This window comes from Puma concolor, chromosome A2, assembly GCF_028749965.1.
Source record: "Puma concolor isolate L17-30 chromosome A2, mPumCon1.1.hap2, whole genome shotgun sequence".
Taxonomy (NCBI): Eukaryota; Metazoa; Chordata; class Mammalia; order Carnivora; family Felidae; genus Puma; species Puma concolor.
In genome coordinates this window covers 163921974-163946467 of record NC_141668.1, presented here as the reverse complement: position 1 = coordinate 163946467, position 24494 = coordinate 163921974, and the positions used below count along the sequence as shown (strand labels likewise).

Here is a 24494-nt window from a genome sequence, read left to right as displayed (position 1 = left end):
TGTGATTTCTGTAGGACGGAGGCTTGGAGGCCTCGTCTTTGTTTTAGAAAGACACCATAGGGGCACCTGGGTGGCTTAGTCGGTTAAGCCTCCGACTTCAGCTCAGGTCGGAGTGTTAAACACGGTGAGTTAGAGCCCTGTGTTGGAACCCAGCTTGGAGCCTGGAACCTGCTTCAGATTCTGTGTCTCCCTCTCTCTCTCTGCCCCTCCCGTGCTCATTCTCTCTCTCAAAAATAAATAAACATTAAAAAGAGAGAGAGAGAACCATAGGTGGGGTACCTGTGTAGCTCAGTCAGTTAAGAGTCCAACCCTGAATTTTGGCTCAGGTCATGATCTCACGGATGTGAGATTGAGCCCCATGTTGGGCTCCACATTGGGAGTGGAGCCTGCTTGGGATCCTCTCTCTCCCTGTGCCCCTTCCCTGCTCATGCTCTCTTTCTCTCTCTCTCTCTCAAAAAAAAAAAAAAAAGGGACCATAGGTAACCTGGGAGGAGGATCCTGTGGGCCAGGCCTAGGCCCATAGATAGAGGCCAGGTGCAGCAATGAACCCCTACTCTGTGCCAAGGAACAGAGTAGACCCGGGCTCCTGTCCTGGGGGGCTATGTGGCAGAAGGGGGCAGGTAAGCAGATAAGTGACTTGAAGTGTTAGTGACGAGGAAGAAAATGAGGGCAGGTGGGCGATGGGGTGGGGTTGGAGTTGTAAGTGGGGGTGGCAAGTCTCCCTAGGGAGGTGTCATTTGGGCCAGAGCTGTGGGGAGTGTGAGTCATGGGGGCGCCTGTGTGGTACCCAGCTGACCTCCGAGGTGGGCGGTGTCACCCCGTCTTGCTGACTAGGAAACCCAGACCGGAGAGCCAGGGAAGCTGGCGGGAGGTCACAGCGTGCGCAGGGCAGCCTGGGCGTCCAGTCGGGGTGGGGGTGGGTTGAATCAGGGCGGAGGAAGCAGACGACTGAGGCTTGGAAGTTGCCTCCACATAAGCGGATGGTGTTCTGGGCAGAGTTACGAGGGGAGATGGTCTCCTTCCACCACCCAGGCCGGGAAGGCCCCCAGGGCGCTCCTGCTGCCTTGTGCCAGAACATCCTCTGGGCACAGCCGGACGGGCCCTTCCTCCCCGAGCCTCTTGGGAATTTCCAGGGAGCTGCTTTTGGGGGGACTGTCCAGGCCGAGTCCGCACTCGATGTTGCTGCCCTTTCCACTCAGCAGTTCGAGAGCTTCTGGACACGCGATTGGAGGAATCCCAGGGCGGCTGGCACTCCCAGCCTGGTGCGCAAGGCCCCGCGCGCCTGCTCTGCCTCGTCCTTCGGCCTTCTCCCCCTCGGGTTGAGCCTCCTTTGCCTGGGCTGCACCCTCCGGTCACCACCAAGCTCCAGCCCCGGCCAGCTGCCTTCCCTGCACGTGCCCGGAGCTCTTGGGTTCTCTTGGGCATCGTGCTGGTCCTCGTGTTGTTGCGAGGCGCTCACTGTCCGTTGTCTGTAGTGTTTCCATTGTGTCCATGGTGCCTGGCCCCCCCAGACACACCCAGAACAGTTACAGGACAGCGTGGGCCGATACCTTGGCCCTGGCGGGGGTGATGCCAGCGGCTTTTGAGTCAGAGGTGTGGGCCCAGAGGCCGGGTGACCTCAGACGCCGTGAACTTCAGTCCATGTTCCCACCACTCCCCGATGCCTAGTGACCTTGTTTTCTTATGTAAATTCACGCACTCAGGAAATCACCAGACAGATCAAGATAGAGTCCATCCCAGAAAGTTCCCCAGTGCCCCTTCCAGTCAGTTCCCCAAAGGGAACCAAGTGCTCTGATTTCTATCACCAGAGACGAGTTTTGCCTGTTCAGGTTTATCCTCTGACTCAGCAGGAGAAACGAGGGCGTATGTCTACCAGAGGCATGTGTGCAAATGTTCCTAGCAGCTGTATTTGGTTTTTTATTTTTAAATTTTTTTTAATGTTTATTTTTGACAGACTGAGCATGAGTGGGGGAGGGGCAGAGAGAGAGGGAGACCCAGAATCCAGTGCAGGCGCCAGGCTCTGAGCTGTCAGCACAGAGCCCGACGCGGGGCTCGAACTCACAGACCGCGAGATCATGACCCGAGCCGAAGTCGGATGCTCAACCGACTGAGCCACCCAGGCGCCCCAGCAGCTACATGTGTAACGACCCCGAACTGGAAAGACCCCAAGTGGCCCATCCATGCCACAGGGCACGGGTCAGCAGTGGAAAGGAGCCTCCTGCAGTCACACACAGCAGCTTGGAGGAACCACATAGACAGGCGTGGGGAATTCATTCCCGTGCTTCTGTATCGTTTGGTCCCCGACCTGTTCCTGTTGTGTTGAAGAGGTGGAGTGGAAGATTCTGGTGCGGGACGTGCACACCGTCACCACTGCTGTCTGTGATTCTGTTGGAGGGCCGGCGCCCATGGTTTCCAAGATGCCACATCTCTGATGTGCAAGGGACTTCCTGTCCCTGCCTCTCAGGTCTTTGCCTCTGAGCCGGGTGGCCTGGGGCTCTGGGAGTGCCAGGGCCAAGGCCAAGTGTGGTGTTTGAGAGGTTAACAGCCACCAGCAGGCCCACCCTGTCCCTGGCATCTGCCGTGAAGTGGCTCTGCTCTCCTGGAGACATTGGGACAGATGTCCCCTCTGGTGAGGGCCGAGGTGAAGAACTGACTGACTTTGGGGCCTGGTGACCTGCTTGGGGCCTCCTCGCCATTTCCCCGCTCTGCCCTATCTGCACCCCTACATGTAGCTCACCTCCTGTTTCCCCTTCTCTGCCCAGACCAGCTGCGAAGCCCTCTTACCTCCGTAGCGTGTCTTCTTTGTCCCCAGCACCTCCATCGTAACACCTGAGGTGTAGAGGGTGACTTTGCCACCAGGGGCCACGGGCTTCGTCCTCCTGGGGCATCCTTGGGATGTTCTTCTGTCTCTTGGGCCCCCCCACCCTCCATGGTTGGACTGTCCTCTCCTGAACTGCTGTCAGCTCTGTCCAGTGTCGGTCCACTGCTCTCTGTTCCTGCCACTCTGGGTCTAGCCTCTGTCATCACATACGTGGACCAGTGCAGTCCCCTCGTGCCTTTCCTGCCTCTGGACTCCCACCCTTGCCTCTGCGGCCGCCAGAGGGTTTATTTATTTTGAGAGAGAGACAGCGTGAGTGGGGGAGGGCAGGGGGGCGGGCAGAGGATCTGAAGCAGGCTCTGTGCTGATAACAGAGAGCCCGATGCGGGGCTCGAATCCATGAGCTATGAGATCATGACCTGAGCCGAAGTCAAACGCTCAGTCAACTGAGCCATCCAGGCTCCCCTGTCCTTCAGAGGGTTCTTTTAAAGCACCTTTAAAAGCACACAGAGTTATAATCTGGCTGTCCCCCTAACCCCCGTCGGGCTGCTTTGCTCTAAGAATGATGACCGGACTCCGGCATCCCTGTCACCCCACCCCTGTCTGCGCCTGTCTGCTTGAGCGCCCCACTCTGCTGCTCGGACTGTGCCCCTGTGGGGCCTTTAGAGCCCTGAGGCCCAGAGAGGGCCCCTCGTCTCAAAGGCCGGGCTGCAGGTCCCCGTGAGCGCGAGCCGGTGGGCCAACCTTACGTGGTCACTGCCACCTCCTTGCGCCCAGCCAGCGGAGGTGAAGTGCGGTGGGGCTGCCCACAGGCTGTCATGTGGGGCGCATGCCCGGGTATGCCTCCTTCCCTCCAGCACCCACTGGGTTATTAACACGTTCCCAGGGATTCTGCCAGCCAGCCTGAGCTGAGAACCAGTGACCTCCTCTGGGGCCTTCCAGGTTCCCAACAGGGGTTCCCGACGCTAGGAGGTGCCCTCCTTGAGGCACTGTGGCTGTCACAGTACTGGGGAGCGGGTTGGTGCCGGTGGCCCTGGGTTAAGAACCCCAGGATGCTGTTGTCTTGCTGTATTTGGGACACACCTGCCCAGTACCACTAGTCCTGTGTCCCGCACAGATTGCAAATAATCTAAACATTGGTGTGCAACCCTTGTTTGAAACTTTCTGAACCTGGAACTTTTCTCCATTTTACATGAGACAACAAAGAATCCTTTGCACGGCTTTAATCTCCGAAAATCCCTCTTCTACTTCCACGCTCACTAGACCCTGGTTCTTCGGCTTTCCTTTCTTAATGGTCCAGAGTGCCTTCTGGTCGTCCTGCTTTGCATGAACCCACGTGTAGTGGTGTAAGTCCAGCTGGTGCCTGAGTATTTCCTTGGTGAAATACACAGGGTATGTTTCTTTATTTAACAGCTTTATTGAGGGATTGTTTATATACTAGGAAAATTTACCCATTTCAAATGCGGTGGTTTTTAGTACACTTACAGTAAATATTAGCATCACCACAGTCAGGTTTTAGGACATTTCCAGAAAGCTCCCTCCTCATGTCCCACCTCTTGGGCAGCCATTGATCCACTCACTTCCTGCCTGCATCGATTTGTCTTTTTGGGACATGAAACATGTATTTTGTCATCAACTACTTTCCTTTTATTTAGTCTTCGTACCATACATAAGGCACTAAATTACTTTAAAACATGTATGTAGGAAATGAACTCATTTCTTTGGGGTGCAGGAGATACTGTTCAAATATTTGTCAGCGAAAGGGCTCTGGGGGCATGCTGGGGCTGGAGCACGGCCAGCCAGAGGGAAACGGTTCCATTCACCACCAACCTTCATTCCAGTCCCTCTTCTGCCCCCGGTGGCCTCAGGACCCTCCAGGATCTGGCTGGGATCTTGGTATCTTTGCTGTGTCTGGCTGGGACTGGTATCTTTGCTGAGGTTGCCCCAGTCGCAAGGCGGGATTGCTTCACACGTGTGGTCACACTTCCTGCCCCGCGAGCCAGCCGCTGAGTAATTTCTGTCCTTTTCCCCTCCCACAGGGACTTCCTTCCCCGAGGTTCAGGAATCGTCACCCGGCGGCCTCTCATTCTGCAGCTCATCTTCTCAAAAACAGGTACAGTGAGTGGGGCAGTTTGCTGCTGCAGCAGATAATGAGTGTGGGCACAGTGCCCGGCAGGAGTGCCGGGGCCAGTGGCGGTGTCCGGGGTCTTGGGTCATCATTTGGGCTTGAACTCACGTTCTCCATCTGTGTAGGGAAGTTGAAGCGCAGTTCAGTGAACACCCACCCCTCGTGTCCTCAGTTGTGACCAGGCTGCCAGGTGCCGTGTCTGCTTGCTGTGTTGTGGATAACACATTTTTTGCTGAACGAACGCTTTCAAAATCAGTAGCATGTGACACATCAAGCCGGAGTGCTTCGGTGCGCCTCCCCTTGCCGTGAGGACACCTTCCTACAGTCACGGAACCACACCCAAGAAAAGTAATCATTCCTGCACGTTATCTGATGCCCAGTCCATAATCAGGTTGCCACTTGTCCCCCAGATACCCTCCCTGGCTAGTTTTGCAGTGCTCTGATCTGCCCCCTGCTGCACCGCGTTGTCCTGTCTCCTCTTTTCATTAGGGCAGCATGGCCACTTGAGTCACGCTGTTGGCTTTTGGAGAGGCCCACCCATTGAATGTAGAATGGCCCACGTGGAGATTCTTTTCTGGCTTCCCCTGGGTGGCCTGCGTTTATTTCTGTTCTTTCCACACAAGCCTGGCATGACGTGGGCGTGTCTCCCACAATAAAACCCAGTCAGACCTTCTTAGAAAGCATCGTGGGTCAGAAGCTGGAAGGGGACAGAGGAGCTTTCGGGGGCATGGCCTCACCTCTCTCCAGAGCCCCAAGCGGCCTCCGTGCTGCTCCCCCACTGACCTGGAGTATCACCGTTGGTCAGTTCAGGATTCATTGGGCGCCAGTCTCACCGCACGGCCCGGTTAAACACACCCATACTAGGAAGGCAGCTGACACACCCCCATTTTACAACTGGAGGAAACTGGAGCTTAGCCGCGTCATTCGTCATGTCATTCGTCTTGACTCTCTGCTGTGTTCCAGTCACGCCCTCTCGCTTTCATCTTCTGACTCCGCCCAGCCCAGCGAGGAGGCGTGGCTCCAATGAGAGGCGATAGCGGATTGGTCCACACCTCCTCTTTGTGAGCTCTGCCATGTCATAGGCCACAGGCAAGCCAGTGGGCTGCTTTCTGTGGATTCAGAGGTCGGATCAGCTGGGCCCAGACTGGCGGCAGCAGAGCCCCAGTTTTCAGATGGCAGTGGGTCAGAGTCGTGTAAGGCTTGGCCTGGTGGGTTTTTGCTTCTCATTCAGCAGGTTTCAGCAGTTTGGTGGTGGTGGTGGGGGGGGGGTGAGAATATGCATTTTAATGAGTTCCCAGCTGATGGCTGATGCTTCTGGCCGATGGCCACTCGGGGAAAACCTCTGCCCTGCTGGGTAGGCCCAGGGAGCTAAGACTGCCGGGGTTCAGATCGTGACTCTGCAGCTTACTGGCTGTATGGCCCCTGGGGAGGGACTCCTGCTCATGATGTGTTTCCTTTCTGGACAGTGAAGATAATAATAGCAGCGACTTTGTCGGTTGCCATGAAGACCGCGCGTTATTCAATATGTCCAACCCTCGGAACAGTGCCTGGCACTCGAGGTCCTCCCCGTGTGGTGCTGACTCAGTGGCTGCGGTTTTGTGCTTTCTACTGGTCTGTTTGGGACAGCTTGCTGCTGGCTTTCTGCACTGGAAGGTGGCAGGAGGTCCCCCCCCCATCACCTCCTCCGTGGCTGTCACCCAGCTGTGGTCCACTGAGCACTTAATGCATGCCACAGGCTGGTCCACGCCCAGGGCACAGCAGTGACTGGACCAAAGCTGCTGCCACCACAGTCACCTGCCCCCTTGACACTCCCATTAGTGCCGGGGGACAGAAGTGGGAGACTTGGGGTGAGACCAGCAGGGAGACAGGCAGTCCTGGTCCCCACCGGGTGGGAGTGTGTGTGTAGAGAGGGGTGGGTGACTAACTTCATCCGGAGGGTGGGACATCCCGGGGCATCTCCAGAGAAGTGATGTTGGAGCCAAGGCTGATGGGAACTCTCCTTCCCAGCAGAAAGTGGTAGATGTGAAGAGCAGTGAAGGCAGAAACTCTGAGGGTACACATCAGCCTAGTGCCTGACCCGGACTGATGCTGGCATCTCTGTTCCCGTCACCCCCACTTTACAGAGGATGGAACTGAGGCTTCCAGAGATGAGGCCACTTGCCTGAGAGCACTCAGGAGGGTCACCGTGAGAGCCCAGCCTGAAACACACATGGTGGAGTGCACCCTAAGGCCGAGGTGTCACTTGATCAGATCCCGTGGCTGCTGGTGAAAAAGAGACCATGGGAGCCAGCCCAGGGTAGGGGACCCAGAGGAGATAGAAGTGGTACCTGGGGACATGTAGGGACAGGGTGGCAGCTATGGAGGTAGGGTCATGGTTGGATCCTGTTGGGCTGGCGGTGGAGGTCGGGAGAGAGGCCCAGGTGTCCCATATGGAGCTGTGTCTCAGCTCACATACTCCTCTTTCCCCACCTGACTGTGGCGTCTCCGGTCTCTCTCTCTCTCTCTTTCGTTAACTTTTATTTTTGAGAGAGAGCTCATGAGCAGGGGTGGGGCAGAGAGAAGAGGGGACAGAGGATCTGAAGCAGGCTCCGCACTGTCAGCACAGATCCCGATGCGGGGCTCGAACCCACGAACTGTGAGATCATGACCTGAGCTGTAGTTGGACGCTTAACCAACTGAGCCACAGAGGCACCCCTCCAGTCTTTTGCTGCTGCCAGTAGATGTGTGCCCACTCTGTGCTCAACCTCAGCTGGATGCCAGGGAGGCAGCATGGAGTGGCAGACACGGGATGCTGTGGTCAGGCTGAGAGGGGAAAGGGCAGGGGGTGTGGGAGAGTATATTGCACATTGGATCTACTTTGGGAGAACATTCTAGGCCAGGGCAACAGCATGTGCAAAGTTATGAGGTGGGGCTGGGGGGAGAGGCAGGAGGCAGGTGATGTGGCCTGGCAGTCTGGTGATGGATTCAGGCAGTGAGAGCCCAGGGAGCACTTGGGTGGGGAAAAGCTGGCTCGGCCCCTGGCTGCCTTGCAGAGGAAGGATGGGCAGAGATAGGAGTGCAGGCAGGGAGGCCAGGGAGAGGTTAGTCTAGAGCCAGGCAAGAGGTCCTGAGGCCTGGCCCAGGGCAGTGCTGTGGGTGAGGGTGAAGGGCAGTCTAGAGTGACCCTGAGGTGGGGGTCTAGGGCGATGAACAGCAGAGGTGCCTGGGCTGGGTGGGAGGCGGGACACCCCACTAGCAGGAGGGAGGAAGCTGAGTGTAGTGTGGGACGTGCTGATTGGTAGAGGGCCCTCTAGGGGCTACGTGGGGCTGCACTGCTTCTAGAGAATAGACTTTTGTCCCGCTGACTCCCGAGAACCGGACTCCGGAGCCAGGCAGCTACCCCTTATTTCTGGGGCCTGGGGCAGGTGGCCTCTCTCTGTGTGTCTCAGCTTCCTCATCTGTAAAATGGGGGTGATAGCGGTACCCCCTTTGTGGCCCTGGCACCCCATGTGGCTTTGGTGCGCCTGCCGCCTCCTGTAGGGTCTGGGGTCCCACGATGTGACTCGGAGGCTGGGCCTCAGCCCTCCTTTCTGATGCCTGTGACACCCAGTGATGCTGGCTTCGGGTCCAGACTGGTGAGCCATTACTTTTAACGTTTTTTTTTGTTTTTTTTTGTTTTTTAAAGGAAGCTCCATGCCCATTTTGGAGCCTAAACACCAGGGCTTGAATTTACAACACTGAGGTCACGACCTGAGCTGAAATCAAGAGTCAGATGCTTAACCAACTGAGCCATGCAGGCGCCCCAGACTTTTAATCTGCTTAGTTTAAAAATTACCTAAGACTGAATGGGGCACCTGGCTAGTACAGACAGTAGAGCATGTGATTCTTGATCTTAGGGTTGTACATTTGAGTCCCATGTTGGGCATAGAGATTACTTAAAAATAAAATCTTTTAAAAAAAAAAATTACCCTAAGACTGCAGCCACCAGGAAGTTTGATGGCTCACGGGTGATCCCTGCTTCTCCTTGGGAACAACCCCTGGCCTTGTAAACCCTGGGTGCTAGGGACTGTTCTGGTATGGAATGTGGCCTCCTGAGCCTCCCTTCCCTTGACCTTGACTGTTGCTGTCAGGGACCAGAGAGGGGGTGGCTCCCAGCTTCCTTTTTAAAGCTTTGTGACCCCGACGGGGCCTTGCTGAACTCTGGGACCTCACCTCCTCCTGCTCCCTAGCTGGAGCCACAATCCCCCTGCTCACTCACCCTCAAGATTGGCTCGTCCATTCACACTTCCACGCCTTTGCCCCCACAGTGCTTCCTCCCTGGAACATCGTGCCTCACCTTCCTTCTCCCCTTCCTCCTCCCCTGGGTGAGCCCCAGTCCCCCACCCCATCATTGCTCCCTCGGTTCATCCTCAGGTAACCTCATGTCATTCCTATATTCTTAATGGTTTTTCTCCCCCCAAAAGTCAGTGGCAGAAAGCACGGATCTGCTTTGTTGTGGTATTGTCAACAACCCTTTCTCCAGCACCTGTCCTCTGGGCCTGGCCCTGGCAGGCCTTTTCTATAAAACTGGTAGACTTTGCAACATTCGGGGCATGGCCTTGTGTCTTGATGAGGAAACAGGGCCAGGAGCCAGTGAGAGTCAGGCTGGGGGCCGGCCAGGATGCCAACTGGGGCTGTCACTTTCTCCAGTACGTGGCGTGGGGTTTGCCACGTGTTCAGTGGACATTCACCGCATGGCTTACGATCAGCTCCGTTCTGACACTGTCTGCCTGGGGAGAGTGTCACATCCCACAGGATGGGGGCTCAGTCCCACCAGACCGTCGTCCTCCGCCCCCACTGCCAGTCACAAGTCCGGGTTGTCACCTGTGCGTCTCGCCCCCGGCTGTAGATCTGAGTGAGGTTCCCACGACCCCCTCTTCAGGTTCGATTAATTTGCCAGAGCGGCTCACAGAGCTCAGGGGAAAACAGATCACTCACTGGATCGGTGGCTGGTGTGAAGGATACAACCCAGGAAGAGCCCAACGGAAGGGATGCGCAGGGCAGTGTGGGGAAGGGCCGGGGCTTCCATGCCGTCTCCAGGCGCCCCTCTCCCGGCTCCTGCATGTGTTTACCAGCCGGGAAGCTCTCCGAAGCCCGTCCTTCGGGTTTTATTTTTATGGAGACTTCATTACACAGGCACGATTGATTGAATCATTGGCCTTTGGTGATTGATTCATCCTGGAGCCCCTCCCCCTTCCCCCCTCTCCCCTCTCCGGAGTGGGGGTGGATAGGGCGGGACTAAAAGCTCCAGCCTTCTGATCACATAAATTGGTCCCCCTGGCACAGCCCCCTTCCTTAAGTGCTTTCCAAAAGTCACCTCATTCAACAAATGTGTCGTTGAGAGGGGCTGGCTATGAATGTTTAGACACCTTTATGGCTCTTAATCACTTAGGACATTCTGAGGATTTTAGGAGCCCGGTGTCAAAAATGGAAGGTGGAAATCCAAATGTGTATTTCTTACTGTAGATCACAGTAGCACGCCTTCCAGCGGCCGTGCGTCCTAGACTGGGAGGTCTTCACGACTTGTCTCAAATCCGAGGGAGCTTGAGGACCCAACAGCCTCGGGAGGTGCCACACGCTTTGCCTCTTCTTGGTTGGCTGAAGCCTCTGCACCGTCCGCCTCGGTTGGCTCCATCTGATCGTGTGGTACTCAGGCTCTCCTGAGTGCGTTGAGTCCCCGAGTCGGTCCTCCTGACCCCTGGCCAGCATGCCTGTCGATGCCAGCTTTGGGGAAGGCAGACCCCATCTCCCGCCATCAGGAGTCAGCCTGGCAGTTCTGCTCCTCCCTGGGTTGAGAATGGGGAAGGGATGGGCCAAGTCCCATGAGGACCTGGGCAGGGCTCCTCTTTGCACCACCCTGAGACCCCGAGGCAGCCTCTCCTGACTGGCAGCTCAGCTAGTCCCCGTGGGCCTGGCGGTGTGGAATTTGATGTCGTAGCAGCCCCACACCTGGGTTCTGTGTTGTCTCATTTCCTTTGGGGAAACTGAGGCACTGAGAGGAGGGCGAGGCTGGGAGGGGCCGGGCACACCCATCTCTCTCTCCTGTCACCTTCCCACACGTTGTCATGGTGCCTGATTCAGCCTTTCCAGGCTGGAGGGGCTGGGTTGAAGGCCAGGTTGCTCCGGCAGAACTTGGGCATTTCACAGTCTGCCCGCAGGGTGGGGAGGGTGCCTTCCATCCAGTGTCCTGTGGGGTCTGCCTGTGGGGTAGGGAGGGTGCCTTCTTCGGTCCTGTGGACCTCCTCCAGCTCCTTTAAAACAGAAGGGCCCTGGGGTGCCTGGGTGGCTCAGTCGGTTAAGAGTCTGACTTAGGCTCCGGTCATGATCTCACAGTCCGTGAGTTCGAGCCCTGCAGCGGGCTCTGTGCTGACAGCTCAGAGCCTGGAGCCTGTTTCAGATTCTGTGTCTCCGTCTTTCTCTCTCCTCCACTGCTCATGCTCTGTCTCTCTCTTCTCAAAAAATAAATAAATATGGGGCACCTGTGTGGCTCAGTCGGTTAAGCGTCCGACTTCAGCTCAGGTCACGATCTCGCGGTCCATGGGTTCGAGCCCCGCTTTGGGCTCTGGGCTGATGGCTCAGAGCCTGGAGCCTGCTTCCGATTCTGTGTCTCCCTCTCTCTTTGACCCTCCCCCGTTCATGCTCTGTCTCTCTCTGTCTCAAAAATAAACTTAATAAATGAATAAACATTTAAAATAAATAAATAAATAAATGTTAAAAATTAAAAAAAATAAAAATAAAAAAATTTTTTAGGTTTATTTTGAAATGAGCCAGTGGGGGAAGGGGCAGAGAGAGAGAGAGAGAGAGAGAGAGAGAGAGAGAATCCCAAGCGGGCTCTGCACTAGTGTCCGACACGGGGCTTGAACGCACGAACCATGAGATCATGACCTGAGCTGAAGTTGGATGCTTAACCGACTGAGCCACCCAGGCGCCTCTTGAGGACACTTTCTGGAAGGGCCTGGGAGATGCCCAATGTGGAGATTGGCTGTTTAGCCCAATGGGGACATACTTGAGACTCGAGAGAGTGATGTCCTCCTAGGCTGTGGCACCTAATGATTTTTAATAGGTCCCTCAATAAGTTTTATTAAACAACCACTAGGCACCAGGCACCAGGGAGAGTGGTGACGGAAGCTTAGTGCTCACTTGCAGCTCCAGCCTTAGCAGGGACACTTGAGCACGTGGTGTGTCAGTGCGAGGAGCGCCGTGGAAGAGAGGGCAAAGTGCCGGGGCATCTCCTGGGTCCCAGGTGGTCAGGGTGGGCCTCCCGGCGGAGGTATTTAGATCTGAGACCTGAAGGAGATGAGGGAACAAGTCCTGGAGGGAGGGCAGGGCCTCTTTCTAGAAGAAAGCCAGAAGTGCATTCACTGTCCCCACAGTTACGACGCTGGCGGGAAGCCCTGCGGTGGGAGAGGGTGGCTGGCGCCTCTGGGTCAGCAGCACGAGTGCTGGACAAGGGCCAGGTTATTGCTTTACTCCTGGAGTGTTCCAGGCCCTGGGCCGGGTCCCTGGAACCCCCGGGGCTGCCCGTCCTCCCAAGGAAGGGCGTGGCTCTGCAGGGTGGCAGTGGCGGGTGTGTGGCTGTCAGTGCTGCAGCAGGGGACAGGGACCGGCGGGACCGGACTGGACTGGCCGGGTCATCTGTGCGTGAGCAAGCGAGGACTAGCAAGCATGGCAGCTGGGATGGGGACAGAGGTGCATGGCTTCTGGAGACGAGTTGAGAGGGAGTCTCCAGTCATCCCAGACTCTGAGCTCAGCCTTGAGGCCTCTGACTTATTCTCTGAGACGGGATCATTAAAAAAATCATTAGCATTCTGGCAAGTACAGGGCAGTGGCACCCCGGGCAAAGCCCTGCCCACCTGTTTCTCAGGGAGGCTGCCCCCATTCCCTTCCCTCCTTCCCCAGATGCCCTGGGCCCAGAGCATCCTCAGGGATGCTCTCTGCCCACTGCTGCCCTTGCCTGCCTCCATCATGGTGGGGCAGGGCAGGGCGGGGGGCTGGAGTCGTGTTAGCTCCTCCAGGAGGTCCCCACCCTCCAGATTCTGGTCTGTTGGGTCTCTTTTGAGTGTCTGTGGCACCTGCCGTGACATGCTTGTGCAGCATCCATCGTCCCACCGGACCAAGAGCCCAGCTCAGGACTGGGCCTCTATGGTCAAGAAGAGCTTGGGAAGGAAGGAGGGAGGAAGTGAGAGAGAGAGAGAAGGGGAGAGGGAAGGAGGGTGGGGGGAGAAAACAGCAGGTGGCCTTGCCAATGCCCCCATCCCTGCCCAATCTCCCATATATACAGCTTGATGGCCTTGGAGTTGGGCCCCCTTATAGAAGCTGAAGCAGGGACCATATTTTATTTATTTATTTATTTTTATTTTTTAATGTTTTATTTATTTTTGAGAGAGACACAGAGCATGAGCGGGGGAGGGGCAGAGAGAGGGAGACACACAGAATCCGAAGCAGGCTCCAGGCTCTGAACCCCCAGCACAGAGCCCGATGTGGGGCTCGAACTCAGGAACAACGAGATCGTGACCTAGGCCTAAGTGGGACGCCCAATCAACTGAGCCACCCAGGCACCCCAGGAACCATATTATCTTTCTGGTAGTCATTCACTCACGCATACAATTATTGAGCACTTCAGTAGGTGAAGGGAGCACTTCTCAGAGGGAAGCCCAGGGACACGGAGTGAATAGGGCAGATTCAGATCCCTGCCCTGGAGGGTGGCCCTTCTAATAGGGAGCCAGGAAAGACACAGGATGAGAAGGTCAGCGTTGTTAGAAGGCAACCATGTTTGGAGGGTCATAAGGCAGAGAAGGAGGAAAGAGATTGGAGAGGTTTGTCATCTTGGGTGGGGGCCAGAGCAGACCTCCTGGAGAAGGTGACACTTGAACAGACCTGAAGGAGGCGAGGGAGGGAGCCTGCAGGAAGAGAGAAGAGCCAGTGCAAAGACCCTGAGGCAGAAGCCCAGAGTGGCTGGAGGAGAGTGAGTTGAAGTCAGAGCTGGGGATGTGGTTAGCTGGGAGCCATAGATGGTTCTGAGGAAATGAGGGCTGAGGTCCGGCTTTACGAGGGTCAGTGTCGTGGGGGAAATCAGGCTTGGAGGTAGCTTTTATTTTTTCTTTTTTTGGTGGAAGCTTTTTAATGTTAATATCAACCCTGGAATCCAGCACATGGTTCTAAAGTGACAAGGAGCCCAGTAAAGCGGGCTGTGAGGGGGATGAGCCCAGCAGGCTCCTGAAACTTCCTCTTGGTTTCTGCTGCCTGTTGGCTTCCTGGGGAAGAAGTTGTGGTTTTCAGGGCGCCTGGGTGGCTCAGTCGGTTGTGTCTGACTTCAGCTCAGGTCATGATCTTGCCGTCCGTGAGTTCGGGACCCGCGTCCGGCTCTGTGCTGACAGCTCGGAGCCTGGAGCCTGCTTCGGATTCTGTCTCCCTCTCTCTCTGCCCCTCCCCCGCTCATGCTCTGTCTCTCTGTCTCTGAAAAAATTAATAATAAACCTTAAAAAAAAAAAAAAAAAAAGAAGAAGCAGCTATGGTTTTCTGGCACCGTCTGCACATCCTGCCGGTGAAGGAGTTGGTAGAAGGGGAGGCTGCCCCTGGACTCTAGGGGCCATAGCCGGCAGGTCCTGGTCCCATAAACACAATCCCAGGGTGACCTGGCCCTGACTGGGGAGGAGGCCCAAGATGCAGGATGAAGTGTCAGGTGGCATGGAGTTTAGAAGGCTTCCCTGAGAGGTAGCAGGCCCTGGAGGAGGTGGACCAGGGCCTAGAAGAGCAGGGTGCACAGGGGAGAGGGCCTGTGTCCCGGCCCCCAATCCCTTCCCCGTGGCCGTGCTCCTGGAAGGGGGGTCGTTTCCGGTGGGTGCCGAGCCCAGGGCCTTGAGCCGGATGAGAACTGAGGTATGCTGTGGGGGGTTGGGGGACTGTGCCATTTTTGGTGGCCGCTGCCGGAAGAGCAGTCAAGCGTTTCCTCTGGTCCCTGTGGAGGGCTAGAGCGTGACTGTCCTTGGGAACTGGGTCAGCTGATGGGGGCGGGGCAGGGGCTGTGATCCTAGATCCTCCAGCAAGTGTCCTCATGGCCCCTGTTCCCCAGGGCCAGTGCCCATGGTGGAGGTGGTGCTCGGTGATCTGAGCCCACAGAGTCCCCCTGACCTGAAGCAGAGAGGTTAACAGCCTGCCGGTGGCCTCACAAAGGCCACGTGACTTGAGAGCCACCACCTGGAGACAGATTCTCTGAACTCCGAATCCCAGCTCCCCCACCGAGCTTGGGCCAAGTCACTTTACCTCTCCGGGCCTCCATTTTCACATCTGTGGTACGGGCATCATGCAGATACCTGCCTAAGGTGTTCGCTCTCGAGGGGCACAGGGGACCACACACAGGGCTTGGCTAGAGCCAGCAGGGGCCGAATGTCGGCCACGGTTTATTAGGTCACGGAGGTGGGGTGGCGGCCCCCCTTGTGCTCACTTCTTTCTGCCTTGTGTCTGGGGAGAGATTCTAGACCTGCCCAGCTCCGCCCCCATCCTTTGTACTGATCCTTCGCAGCGGACGGTATGTCTGTGCTGGGATGTGTGTAGCCACGTCTCCTGCTGACCGTGGAGGCGATCTCTAGTTCTCATCTTGGCCTGTCCGTCGCAGTCCAGTTCTTTGGGCTGTTTGCCAGCGTGATTTCCTTCCATCTCTTCAGCGTCACTGCAGAGCCACGGTCTCTGAGCCTGCAAGCCGCCCCCAGCCCAACATTTACTATGAAAATATGCACAACGGGAAAAGTTGAGGAATTGTACAGCGAACGCCTGTAGGCTCAGTACCTACATCTCAGGATGAACGCATTTTATTCTTGCCTTATCCCGTGTCTGATGGGACCACCGCTAATTGGTAGTCCCTTCCCTGTGGCCCCGCACCTCGGCATCAGTATGGCTTGTAAATACCCTGGGCTCAGAAGGCATGAAGAGGCCTCCTGTGTCCACATGAGACCCTGCCCAGAAAGCGGTTCTCCTGAGCGGTTCACGTCTAGGTGGGGGACCCTGTGAACAGCCAGATGAGGAGAGACCGTGAGACGGGCTTTGGTGAGGCCACAGTGGTGTCTCCCTCTCCATACTGTGCCACATGCCTTGGGGAGGAAGGACAGATGGGTCCCATGGATGTGCGTCTGGGCTCTTGGCAAGCTGGAGAGTGCTGGCAGCTCCGACCCCTCTAGGACAGTGGCTTCTCTTTGACCCACAGCAAGGGAGGTTCTAACATCATGACTCTGGACTCAGTCTCACGTCTAACAGCAGAGCGGAAGCTTCATCACATGGGCACCCCCCACGGTCTGGTGACACATGCCAGCATTTCCTCTTCTGTTCATCAAAAAATCACAGATGCTGGTTACACCCACCTGTTGGTTTTTTTGTTTTGTTTTTCTTGGAGTTTGTCACGATGCGTGGTTTCACAAAATACTTCACAGAGAGTTTCCATCCCCCAGGGACAGAATCTTCACTGGTTTTGTTCCTTGAGGAACTCAAGGTCTGGTGGGAGACTCGGCCTGTAGAAGCGGCCCCCCCCCCCCAATACTCACTGCAAGAACGACTCTGTTGTTCCCCAAATTTCTGGAGCACCTGTGACCAATGCCACGCTTTCCCTGCTTGATGAGGCACCTGTCCCAGAAGGCCATCTGCCCCCTACCCACAGCAAGACTGCTGCTCCCTCCCATTTCGAACTTCCTTCTTCCTTTTTCAGAATATGCCGAGTTTTTGCACTGTAAGTCCAAAAAGTTTACAGACTTTGATGAAGTCCGACAGGAGATCGAAGCGGAGACCGACAGGGTCACGGGGACCAACAAAGGCATCTCCCCAGTGCCCATCAACCTGCGGGTCTACTCGCCACACGGTAGGCAACACAGGCACAGACGCTCTGGGGCAGAGGGAAGTCAGGTCCAAAGCACCCTGATGAAAAATATAACCCCTTCCATGTTTCTTCACGTGCACACAGCCCTCTTGATCTCTGTCTTCCCACTTTTTTGTTTATGTTTATTTTTGAGAGAGAGAGACAGAAAGAGCATGAGTGGAGGAGGGGCAGAGAGAGAGGGAGACACAATCCGAAGCAGGTTCCAGGCTCCAGGCTCTGAGCTAGCTGTCAGCACAGAGCCTGATGCGGGGCTCGAACTCACGAACCGTGAGATCATGACCTGAGCTGAAGTCAGCCACTCACTTACATGACTGAGCCACCCAGGTACCCCTGTTTTCCCACTTTTGACAGGGACACGGTATCGAGGGATCAGTCTCAGCTGAGAAGACGGTTGGGGGTGGTGGTGACTGGGGCAAATTGCAGCCTAGTGCGTTCCTGGGAAAAGGGTGGCCGCAGTGTGGCTCCCAGGAGATGGGGGCCACAGAATGACTCCAGCCCAGGGGAGCCGGGGCTTCCGAATCTTGCAGAGGAGCCAGAAAGCCAGTCTTCCCTGCAAAATGTTCTGAGTTTAAAAACTCTGCCGCCACGTACGACTGCCCTGGGGCATGGATTTCTAACCCCGATGGCATTTGGGGAATATTCCAGCAGACTCTTAACTCCTCAGTATGAGTTCTTTGAGAGGAGTTTTTACATTTACTTATTTTTGGATAAATGATGCCTGTACATGGCTCAAAAATGACAAAAGCGTGTGTAGCGAAATCCCTCCCCGCCCTCAGTATTACAAATAGATGTTATGTTTTAATGCCTAAGTGAATAATTATGAATATGGATGCGTGTGTATCACGTGTGTGTCTCTTACCACTTCTACTCAAATTGTAGCATAATATAAACTGCCACTTTTTTGTGCGGCTACATCTCCCGAGGGTGTCTCTTACCCTCTTATCGGGGTAGCATCTTCTTGTTTTTTATGGTAAACGTTGGTAAACAACAGCCTTTGGTCATGGCTGAATTGATGGGCTGGAATTTATTTAGCCACTGAGAGCAATTCCAGCAAATGTCCCGATTTAAAACTGTATCACTACACTAGAGAGAGAGGCCGTCTGGAGGAGGGGTTCCTGGAAGAGGACCTACCTACCGGATCCGAGGGTGTAATCTGGTTGGAGGACAGGAGGGATCCTGTGGCCCGATCCTGCCCCCCCCCCCCCCCAGCACTTGGAGAAGCGGGCTGGGTAGCTGTGGGGCTGTGTGAGCCTCCCCTCCTCTGTCTGATGACCTTCCCCTCTGGCTTCCCTATCAGTGTTGAACCTGACCCTCATCGACCTCCCGGGTATCACCAAGGTGCCCGTGGGGGACCAGCCCCCAGATATCGAGTACCAGATCAAGGACATGATCCTGCAGTTCATCAGCCGGGAGAGCAGTCTCATCCTCGCCGTCACCCCTGCCAACATGGACCTGGCCAACTCAGATGCCCTCAAGCTGGCCAAGGAGGTCGACCCCCAAGGTAACCGCTGAGCCCTACACCGGAAGTTCCCCTGCTGGGTGCCTGGGAGCATGGTGACTTGCCCTGCATCCTTGATTCCAAGTTGTTGGTATTCCTTTTGGCACATGACCCCTAGGAAAAGGCCCTCCTGTGTCTCCCGTTGGGGCCAACAGTGCTAGAGGGCTGCCCCTGGGAGGCTCTTGGGGGGCATTTGGGCATTTCTCCGAGGCTTGGTCCCCTCTGTCAAAATGGCACCAGCGATCCTAACGTGTAGCACTACTGAGTGCTGAGAGGATTGGAGAGTCCCTGTAACTGCTCAGGGGCCAGGCGGGGTGGGGGAGGGGGTATGAGGGGATGAGCTAATGAAGCCCAGTGGGGCGATAGGGAGTAGTGGGGACTGTGGCATCTGTTGCCCGGGGCATTCCAGGTCAGACATTTCCATTTATTAAGTACATGTCCGTTAAGTACCTGCTCTGTGCCGGGCTCTGCTTTGGCCTTGGAAACCCTACAGGGGACAGAATGGACAGGGTCCCTGCCACTGGGGAGTTGACATTCCAGCAGGGGAGACAGAAGACAGCAAGGAAAGAAGCAAGTGGGACAGTTTCAGCCAGAAGTGGGCACCCAGAGGAAAATCAGGCCTTTTGAGAGTAGCTGGGATGGGAGGGGGTCAGAGGCCTCTGAAGATGAGAGGTTTCAGGCAAGACCAGAATGATGAACGACAGAAAGAGGCAGAGCCCAGGAAAATGGACAGCGACGCCAGCTAGGCTGGGCACGATTTGAGCCTGGGGTGCCCAGCACACGACGCCAGTGTGGCCGGGGCAGAGCAAGCCGAAGTGAGGACAGGTGGGGCAAGGGTGGGGTGGGACAGACCTTCCGTGGCCTTGGTGGCTGCCGTGGGCAGCTGGGTGTGCCCTGAGCGTGTTGAAGGTTGTGTGGAGTGGGACACACACTCAAATACATTTTGGAAAGTGCCCTCCGACTGCCTCATTCCACGTGGTTTGGAGGGAGTCGGGGACCAGGGAGGAGCTGGGGAAGGACAGGCTCTGGGGCTCCACTGCCTGGTTTCCAGCCCTGCTCAGGCCTGAGGGCGGCCGGGGAGGGCAGGCAGCTGACGGCCCTTTCGTGCACTGGAGTGGGAGCTCCTCAGAGTTGAGGGCTGCGCGCTGAGACTCTTGGTCCCGCGAAAGATGTGCTGTGTCCCCGTGGTCATCCTGGGCAGGCACGCTCTCCCGGGAGAGGCCGCCCCTGCCCCCGGCCCTCCACGGCTTCCCTGTGCCCCGACTCCGGTCCCACGGAATGGACCGTGGTTGTGACACACACTGCGGAGGCTTGACCGGGCAGTGAGAGAGTGGGGACGGGTACAGTTATGTGCCACTTGTGACCTTGATGCTGGCGTTCTTCCTTAAAGAGAGCATTTTTCTGGCTTCGAAAGTATTCATAATTCATCACCGTTACCAACACGTCCACACTGTAAAATCTAGAACCTGAAAAGTGACCGCTCCCCTCCCGCTGCAGAGACACCAATGGCCACGGTTGGTAAATAACCTTTCAGGGTTTCTTCTTCCGTGGATACTCACGTTTTAAAAAACGGGGTGGTCTTTCCTGATTTTTTCCGTAACGTGTGTGCATGTTTCTCTGGTCTCATAGGGACACGTCTACGTGGCATCCACCGAATGGGCCACTCTTGCCCATTCTTTGTTCTTGAGCATTTGGGTCATTTCTGGTCTTTCATAAACAATCCTCCGGTGAAATCCGACATTTCCAATAGAGTCAGTGGGAGCCCCAGTCACATCCCTCTGCTGCACTCTGTCTGCCTCCCCCCTCCCTCCCTGGCAAGCCTTGTGGGTATTCACGGCTGTGGCTGCTTTGCCCTCCAGAAAGCTGATGCCGGCTCAGAGGCTCAGAGGTTCACACTGCCGAATGTGAATGGGCAGGGGCCCCAGGGAGTGCACGGCTGTGCTCGCTGCCCCCCTCGGCACCCTCCGGAGGTCGCTCTGGGCCTTCCGCGCGTCACACGTGCACATGTCCACGTCCACACACGCACTAGCATGGAGAGGATCCTTCCGTGCCAGCAGGGGCACTGATCTGTAGGTGTGTAGCTTTGCTAGGAGGGTTCCCTTGTCTAGGTGACCCGGAGACAGGAGGAATTCGATGGGGGTGGTTCCCAGAGTGGAATTTTGGCCATTCAGGTGAAAGGTAACCCTAGAAACCGTTGCCGTGGGTTTGCGTATCATGTTGGGACTTGGCAGGTGACTCGGCACAGCATGGAGACTGACCTGGGATTTGGGTTTCCGCGAGGTTTCCCCCAGCACTACAGCAGCAAGACGCTGTCGCAGATCATGGGAATGACCGTGACGGTGGCCAGTATTTACTGATAGAACATTTGTCACAAGCCACGTTGATCTTCATGGACACCCCACTGGGATCGGTGTGGCTGTTGTCTTCTCTTGACATGAGGGAAACTGGGGTCCAGGCAGGGGACGTTATGGCTCGTCCCAGGTCTCACAGCCTAGAAGTGGGGACCCCCAGGCTGCCAGCCCGGACTCCTTTCTCATGGCGACCTCTGACCTCTGGGCTCTTTCAGGCCTGCGGACCATTGGCGTCATCACCAAGCTCGACCTGATGGATGAAGGCACTGACGCCAGGGACGTCTTGGAAAACAAGTTGCTCCCCTTGAGAAGAGGTGCGGCTGGGCAGGGAGCGGGGGGCCAAGGGGCGGAACGGCTGGATGTATGTTCCAGTGATATTTGTTTTTGTCCTTATCGTTACCGAAACCTGGGCAGATGCCAGGAAGTACGCACAGATAAACACTCAGCATTGCCTGCTTCCCCAGCGCCCAGAGTAACTGCTTTTCCATTTCAGTACAAACCCTTCTGTCTTCACGCCTCCGTGTACATATCTTTTTCCTCTGACGTGTATACGTTCACTTTTAACACCTGCTCACTTGGGGGACATAAACAAGCCTACAGGAAAAGAAAACCAAAGTCATCCACAGCCCGGCCTCTCCCACTAGTTTTTACTTTGCGGCTCTCCTCCCAAAAAGTTCCTCAGGATTCATAATTTCTATTAATTTTCATGCTTGCTTTCTGAGCATTTTTTTAACCTTTTTTTTTTTTTTTAATGTTTATTTTTGAGAAAGAGAGAGAGAGAATGGAGGAGGGGCAGAGAGAGAGGGAGACACAGAATCCAAAGCAGGCTCCGGGCTCTGAGCTGTCAGCACAGAGCCCAACACGGGGTTTGAACCCACAAACCATGAGATCATGACCTGAGCCGACGTCGGATGCCCGACCGACTGAGCCACCCGGGTGCCCCTATTAGGAATAGTTTTCTGAAAGAAATTTTATTTTATTATTATTTTTTTTTTAAATTTGTTTTTAATGTTTATTAATTTTTGAGAGAGAGAGAGAGAGTGAGAGAGACAGAGCATGAACCAGGGGAGGAGCAGAGAGAGAGGGAGACACAGAATCCGAAGCAGGCTCCAGTCTCCGAGCTGTCGGCACAGAGCTCGACGCGGGGCTCAAACTCACAGACTACAAGATCATGACCCGAACCGAAGTCGGACTCTTAACCGACTGAGCCACCCAGGCGCCCCTTATTATTATTTTTTAGAAAGAATATGAACGGGGGAGAAGGGCAGAGAGGGAGAGAGAGAAAGAGAGAGAGAATCTCAAGCAAGCTCCACACTCAGGGTGGACTTTATCCCAAGACCCTGAGATCATGACCTGAGCCAAAATCAAGAGCCAGACGCTCAACTGACGGAGCCACCTAGGCGCCCTTCTATTATGAACACTTTTGTTATGATGTTTGTTTAGTTTTGAAAGAGTACGCATGAGCAGGGGAGGGGCAGAGAGAGACGGAGACAGAGGATCCAAAGACGGCCCCGCGCTGACAGCACATAGGCCGATGCAGGGCTCAAACTCACGAACCAGGAGATCATGACCTGAGCCGAAGTCAGATGTTTCACCGACTGAGCCACCCAGGTGCCCTTATTATGAACATTTTTAAAAACCTTCTCGAAAGTAGGGAGAGAAGTACGAGGAGCCCCCATGGGCCCAGCCTCGGTGGTTACCAACACGGCTAATTTCGATCTCTGGATGTCCCCTGATTTGCTTCCTGGGAGGATTATGAAGCAAATCCTTGGCATCCTATCATTTTACACATAAATACCTGAGTTCTGCTCCCCCACCAGCCCCTTTGTGTCTCCTATGCCGTCTTTTTGTTTTTGTTTTTGTTTTTGTTTCTGTTTTGTTCTTTTGTGGATGGAAGAAACCAGATCATGTCCCACACTTGGGGTTGGGCCAGTTGTAGTTCCCTATAAACTGGTAATTAAATCAAGATGGAGACCTGACAAGGTTTGGGTTTACGATCAAGTTCAGATCTTCTGACAGGAGTAGCCTAAATATTTTTATTTTCAAAAAATGAGAATAGCCAGGTTACCTGGCTGGCTCAGTCAGTTAAGCATTTGACTCTTGATTTTGTCTCGGGTCATGATTATATGGTTTGCGAGGTGGAACCCTGCCTCCGGCTCTGCACTGACACCGAAGAGCCTGCTTGGGATCCTCACCCTCCCTCTCTCCGCCCCTCCCCTGCTCAGGTATGCTTGTGAGCTCTCTCTCTCTCTCTCTCTCTCTCTCTCTCTCTCTCTCTCTCTCTCTCTTTTAAACAAACAAACTTATTAAGTGTCTCTTATGTACCCAGTGCTCTTCATGTACACCAGCCCATTGAATCCTGGTAACAGTCCAACAAGGTGGCTCTGTTCCTACCCCCATTTTATAGATGAATAAACTGAGGCACAGAGAAGCTAAATCCCTTGCTTCCGCTCACAAAAACTAGGAAGTGACAGAGCTGCTCTTGAATGCCAGCTCTCCAGTGTCATGCCACTTTGCGACCTACTTTTCCATTTCACTTAGCAGAAGAGCAGGACATTTCCCCGTGACAGGCGACTGTCAAGGCTCCTTCTTCAAAGCGACTTCCGAGGGTCCAGTGGAATCCATTCTAGGAGGATGTGTGGGCTGTTACTCAATCCCTGTTTGTTAGGTTATTCCTGTTTTTCACTGCGGCATGTTGTTTAGTGTCCGTCTAGGCTTTTAGTTGGTGGTGGCGTTTGGTTATATATATATATTTTTAATGTTTATGTGTTTTTGGGAGAGAGCATGAGCCGGGGAGGGACAGAGAGAGAGGGGGACACAGAATCCGAAGCAGGCTCCAGGCTCTGAGCTGTCAGCACAGAGCCCGACACGGGGTTTGAACTCACACACCGTGAGATCATGACCTGAGCCGAAGTCGGATGCTTAACGGACTGAGCCACCCAGGTGCCCCAATATTTATTTATTTTTGACAGAGAGAGAGAGAGAGACAGTGCGTGCACTAGAGGGGGAGGGGCAGAAAGAGAACAGGACAGAGGATCTGAAACAGGCTCCGTGCTGACAGCAGAGAGCCCGATGCGGGGCTTGAACCTATGAACCGTGAAATCATGACCTGAACTGGAGTTGGACACTTAACAACTGAGCCACCCAGGTGCCGCTAAGCCGTTGTTTTCTTTTTTTTTTCTTCAACTTTTTAATTTTTTTTATTTTTTTTTATTTTTGGGACAGAGAGAGACACAGCATGAACGGGGGAGGGGCAGAGAGAGAGGGAGACACAGAATCGGAAACAGGCTCCAGGCTCCGAGCCATCAGCCCAGAGCCCGACGCGGGGCTCCAACTCACGGACTGCGAGATCGTGACCTGGCTGAAGTCGGACGCTTAACCGACTGCGCCACCCAGGCGCCCCAAGCCGTTGTTTTCTTAATTGCTTCTGTCTTGTGTCTCGTTCCTTACCCCCCCCCCCCCCCCCCCCCCGGGATCTGCTGTCAGCTGTGGGCACCTAGGGGCATGTTGGTGTTGCCAGGACCACGTAGATCTTTTCTTTTGCCCCTAGGCATTCCCTCTTCCATGTCTGGGATAGGCATGGGGAAAACCTGGTTTCCACCTGCCCCCAGCCCTGCTGAGACATTGAGCAATGAGAGGGGCCCCCAGGGGAGGCTGGAACGTGGTCAGGGCAGAACCCAAACACCCATTTAGCTGCCAGGATCCCGAGCTGAAGAGTGAGTCACTGTTGGAGGCTTAGGAAGGAAGGATTGGTGCTGAAGCCCGAAGACGACCCCACATGTCCTCACACCCTCTGCCATCCCTCCCCCAGCCCCCTG

General features: G+C 55.2%; 1 protein-coding gene across 14 annotated transcripts in view; it reads left to right on the top strand.

The window, feature by feature from the left end:
* The window catches only part of DNM2 (dynamin 2), a 90299-nt gene that overhangs the window by 28834 nt on the left and 36971 nt on the right, over positions 1-24494 (top strand). For 13 of the 14 annotated variants that reach the window (XM_086699074.1, XM_086699079.1, XM_086699076.1 and 10 more), the window contains exons 2-5: positions 4858-4931; positions 16660-16809; positions 18125-18328; positions 20892-20990. In XM_086699074.1, coding sequence (XP_086555200.1) covers positions 4858-4931; positions 16660-16809; positions 18125-18328; positions 20892-20990 — 527 coding nt within the window. The remainder of the gene's footprint in view (positions 1-4857; positions 4932-16659; positions 16810-18124; positions 18329-20891; positions 20991-24494) is intronic. The other variant, XM_086699081.1, reaches the window with a different exon arrangement.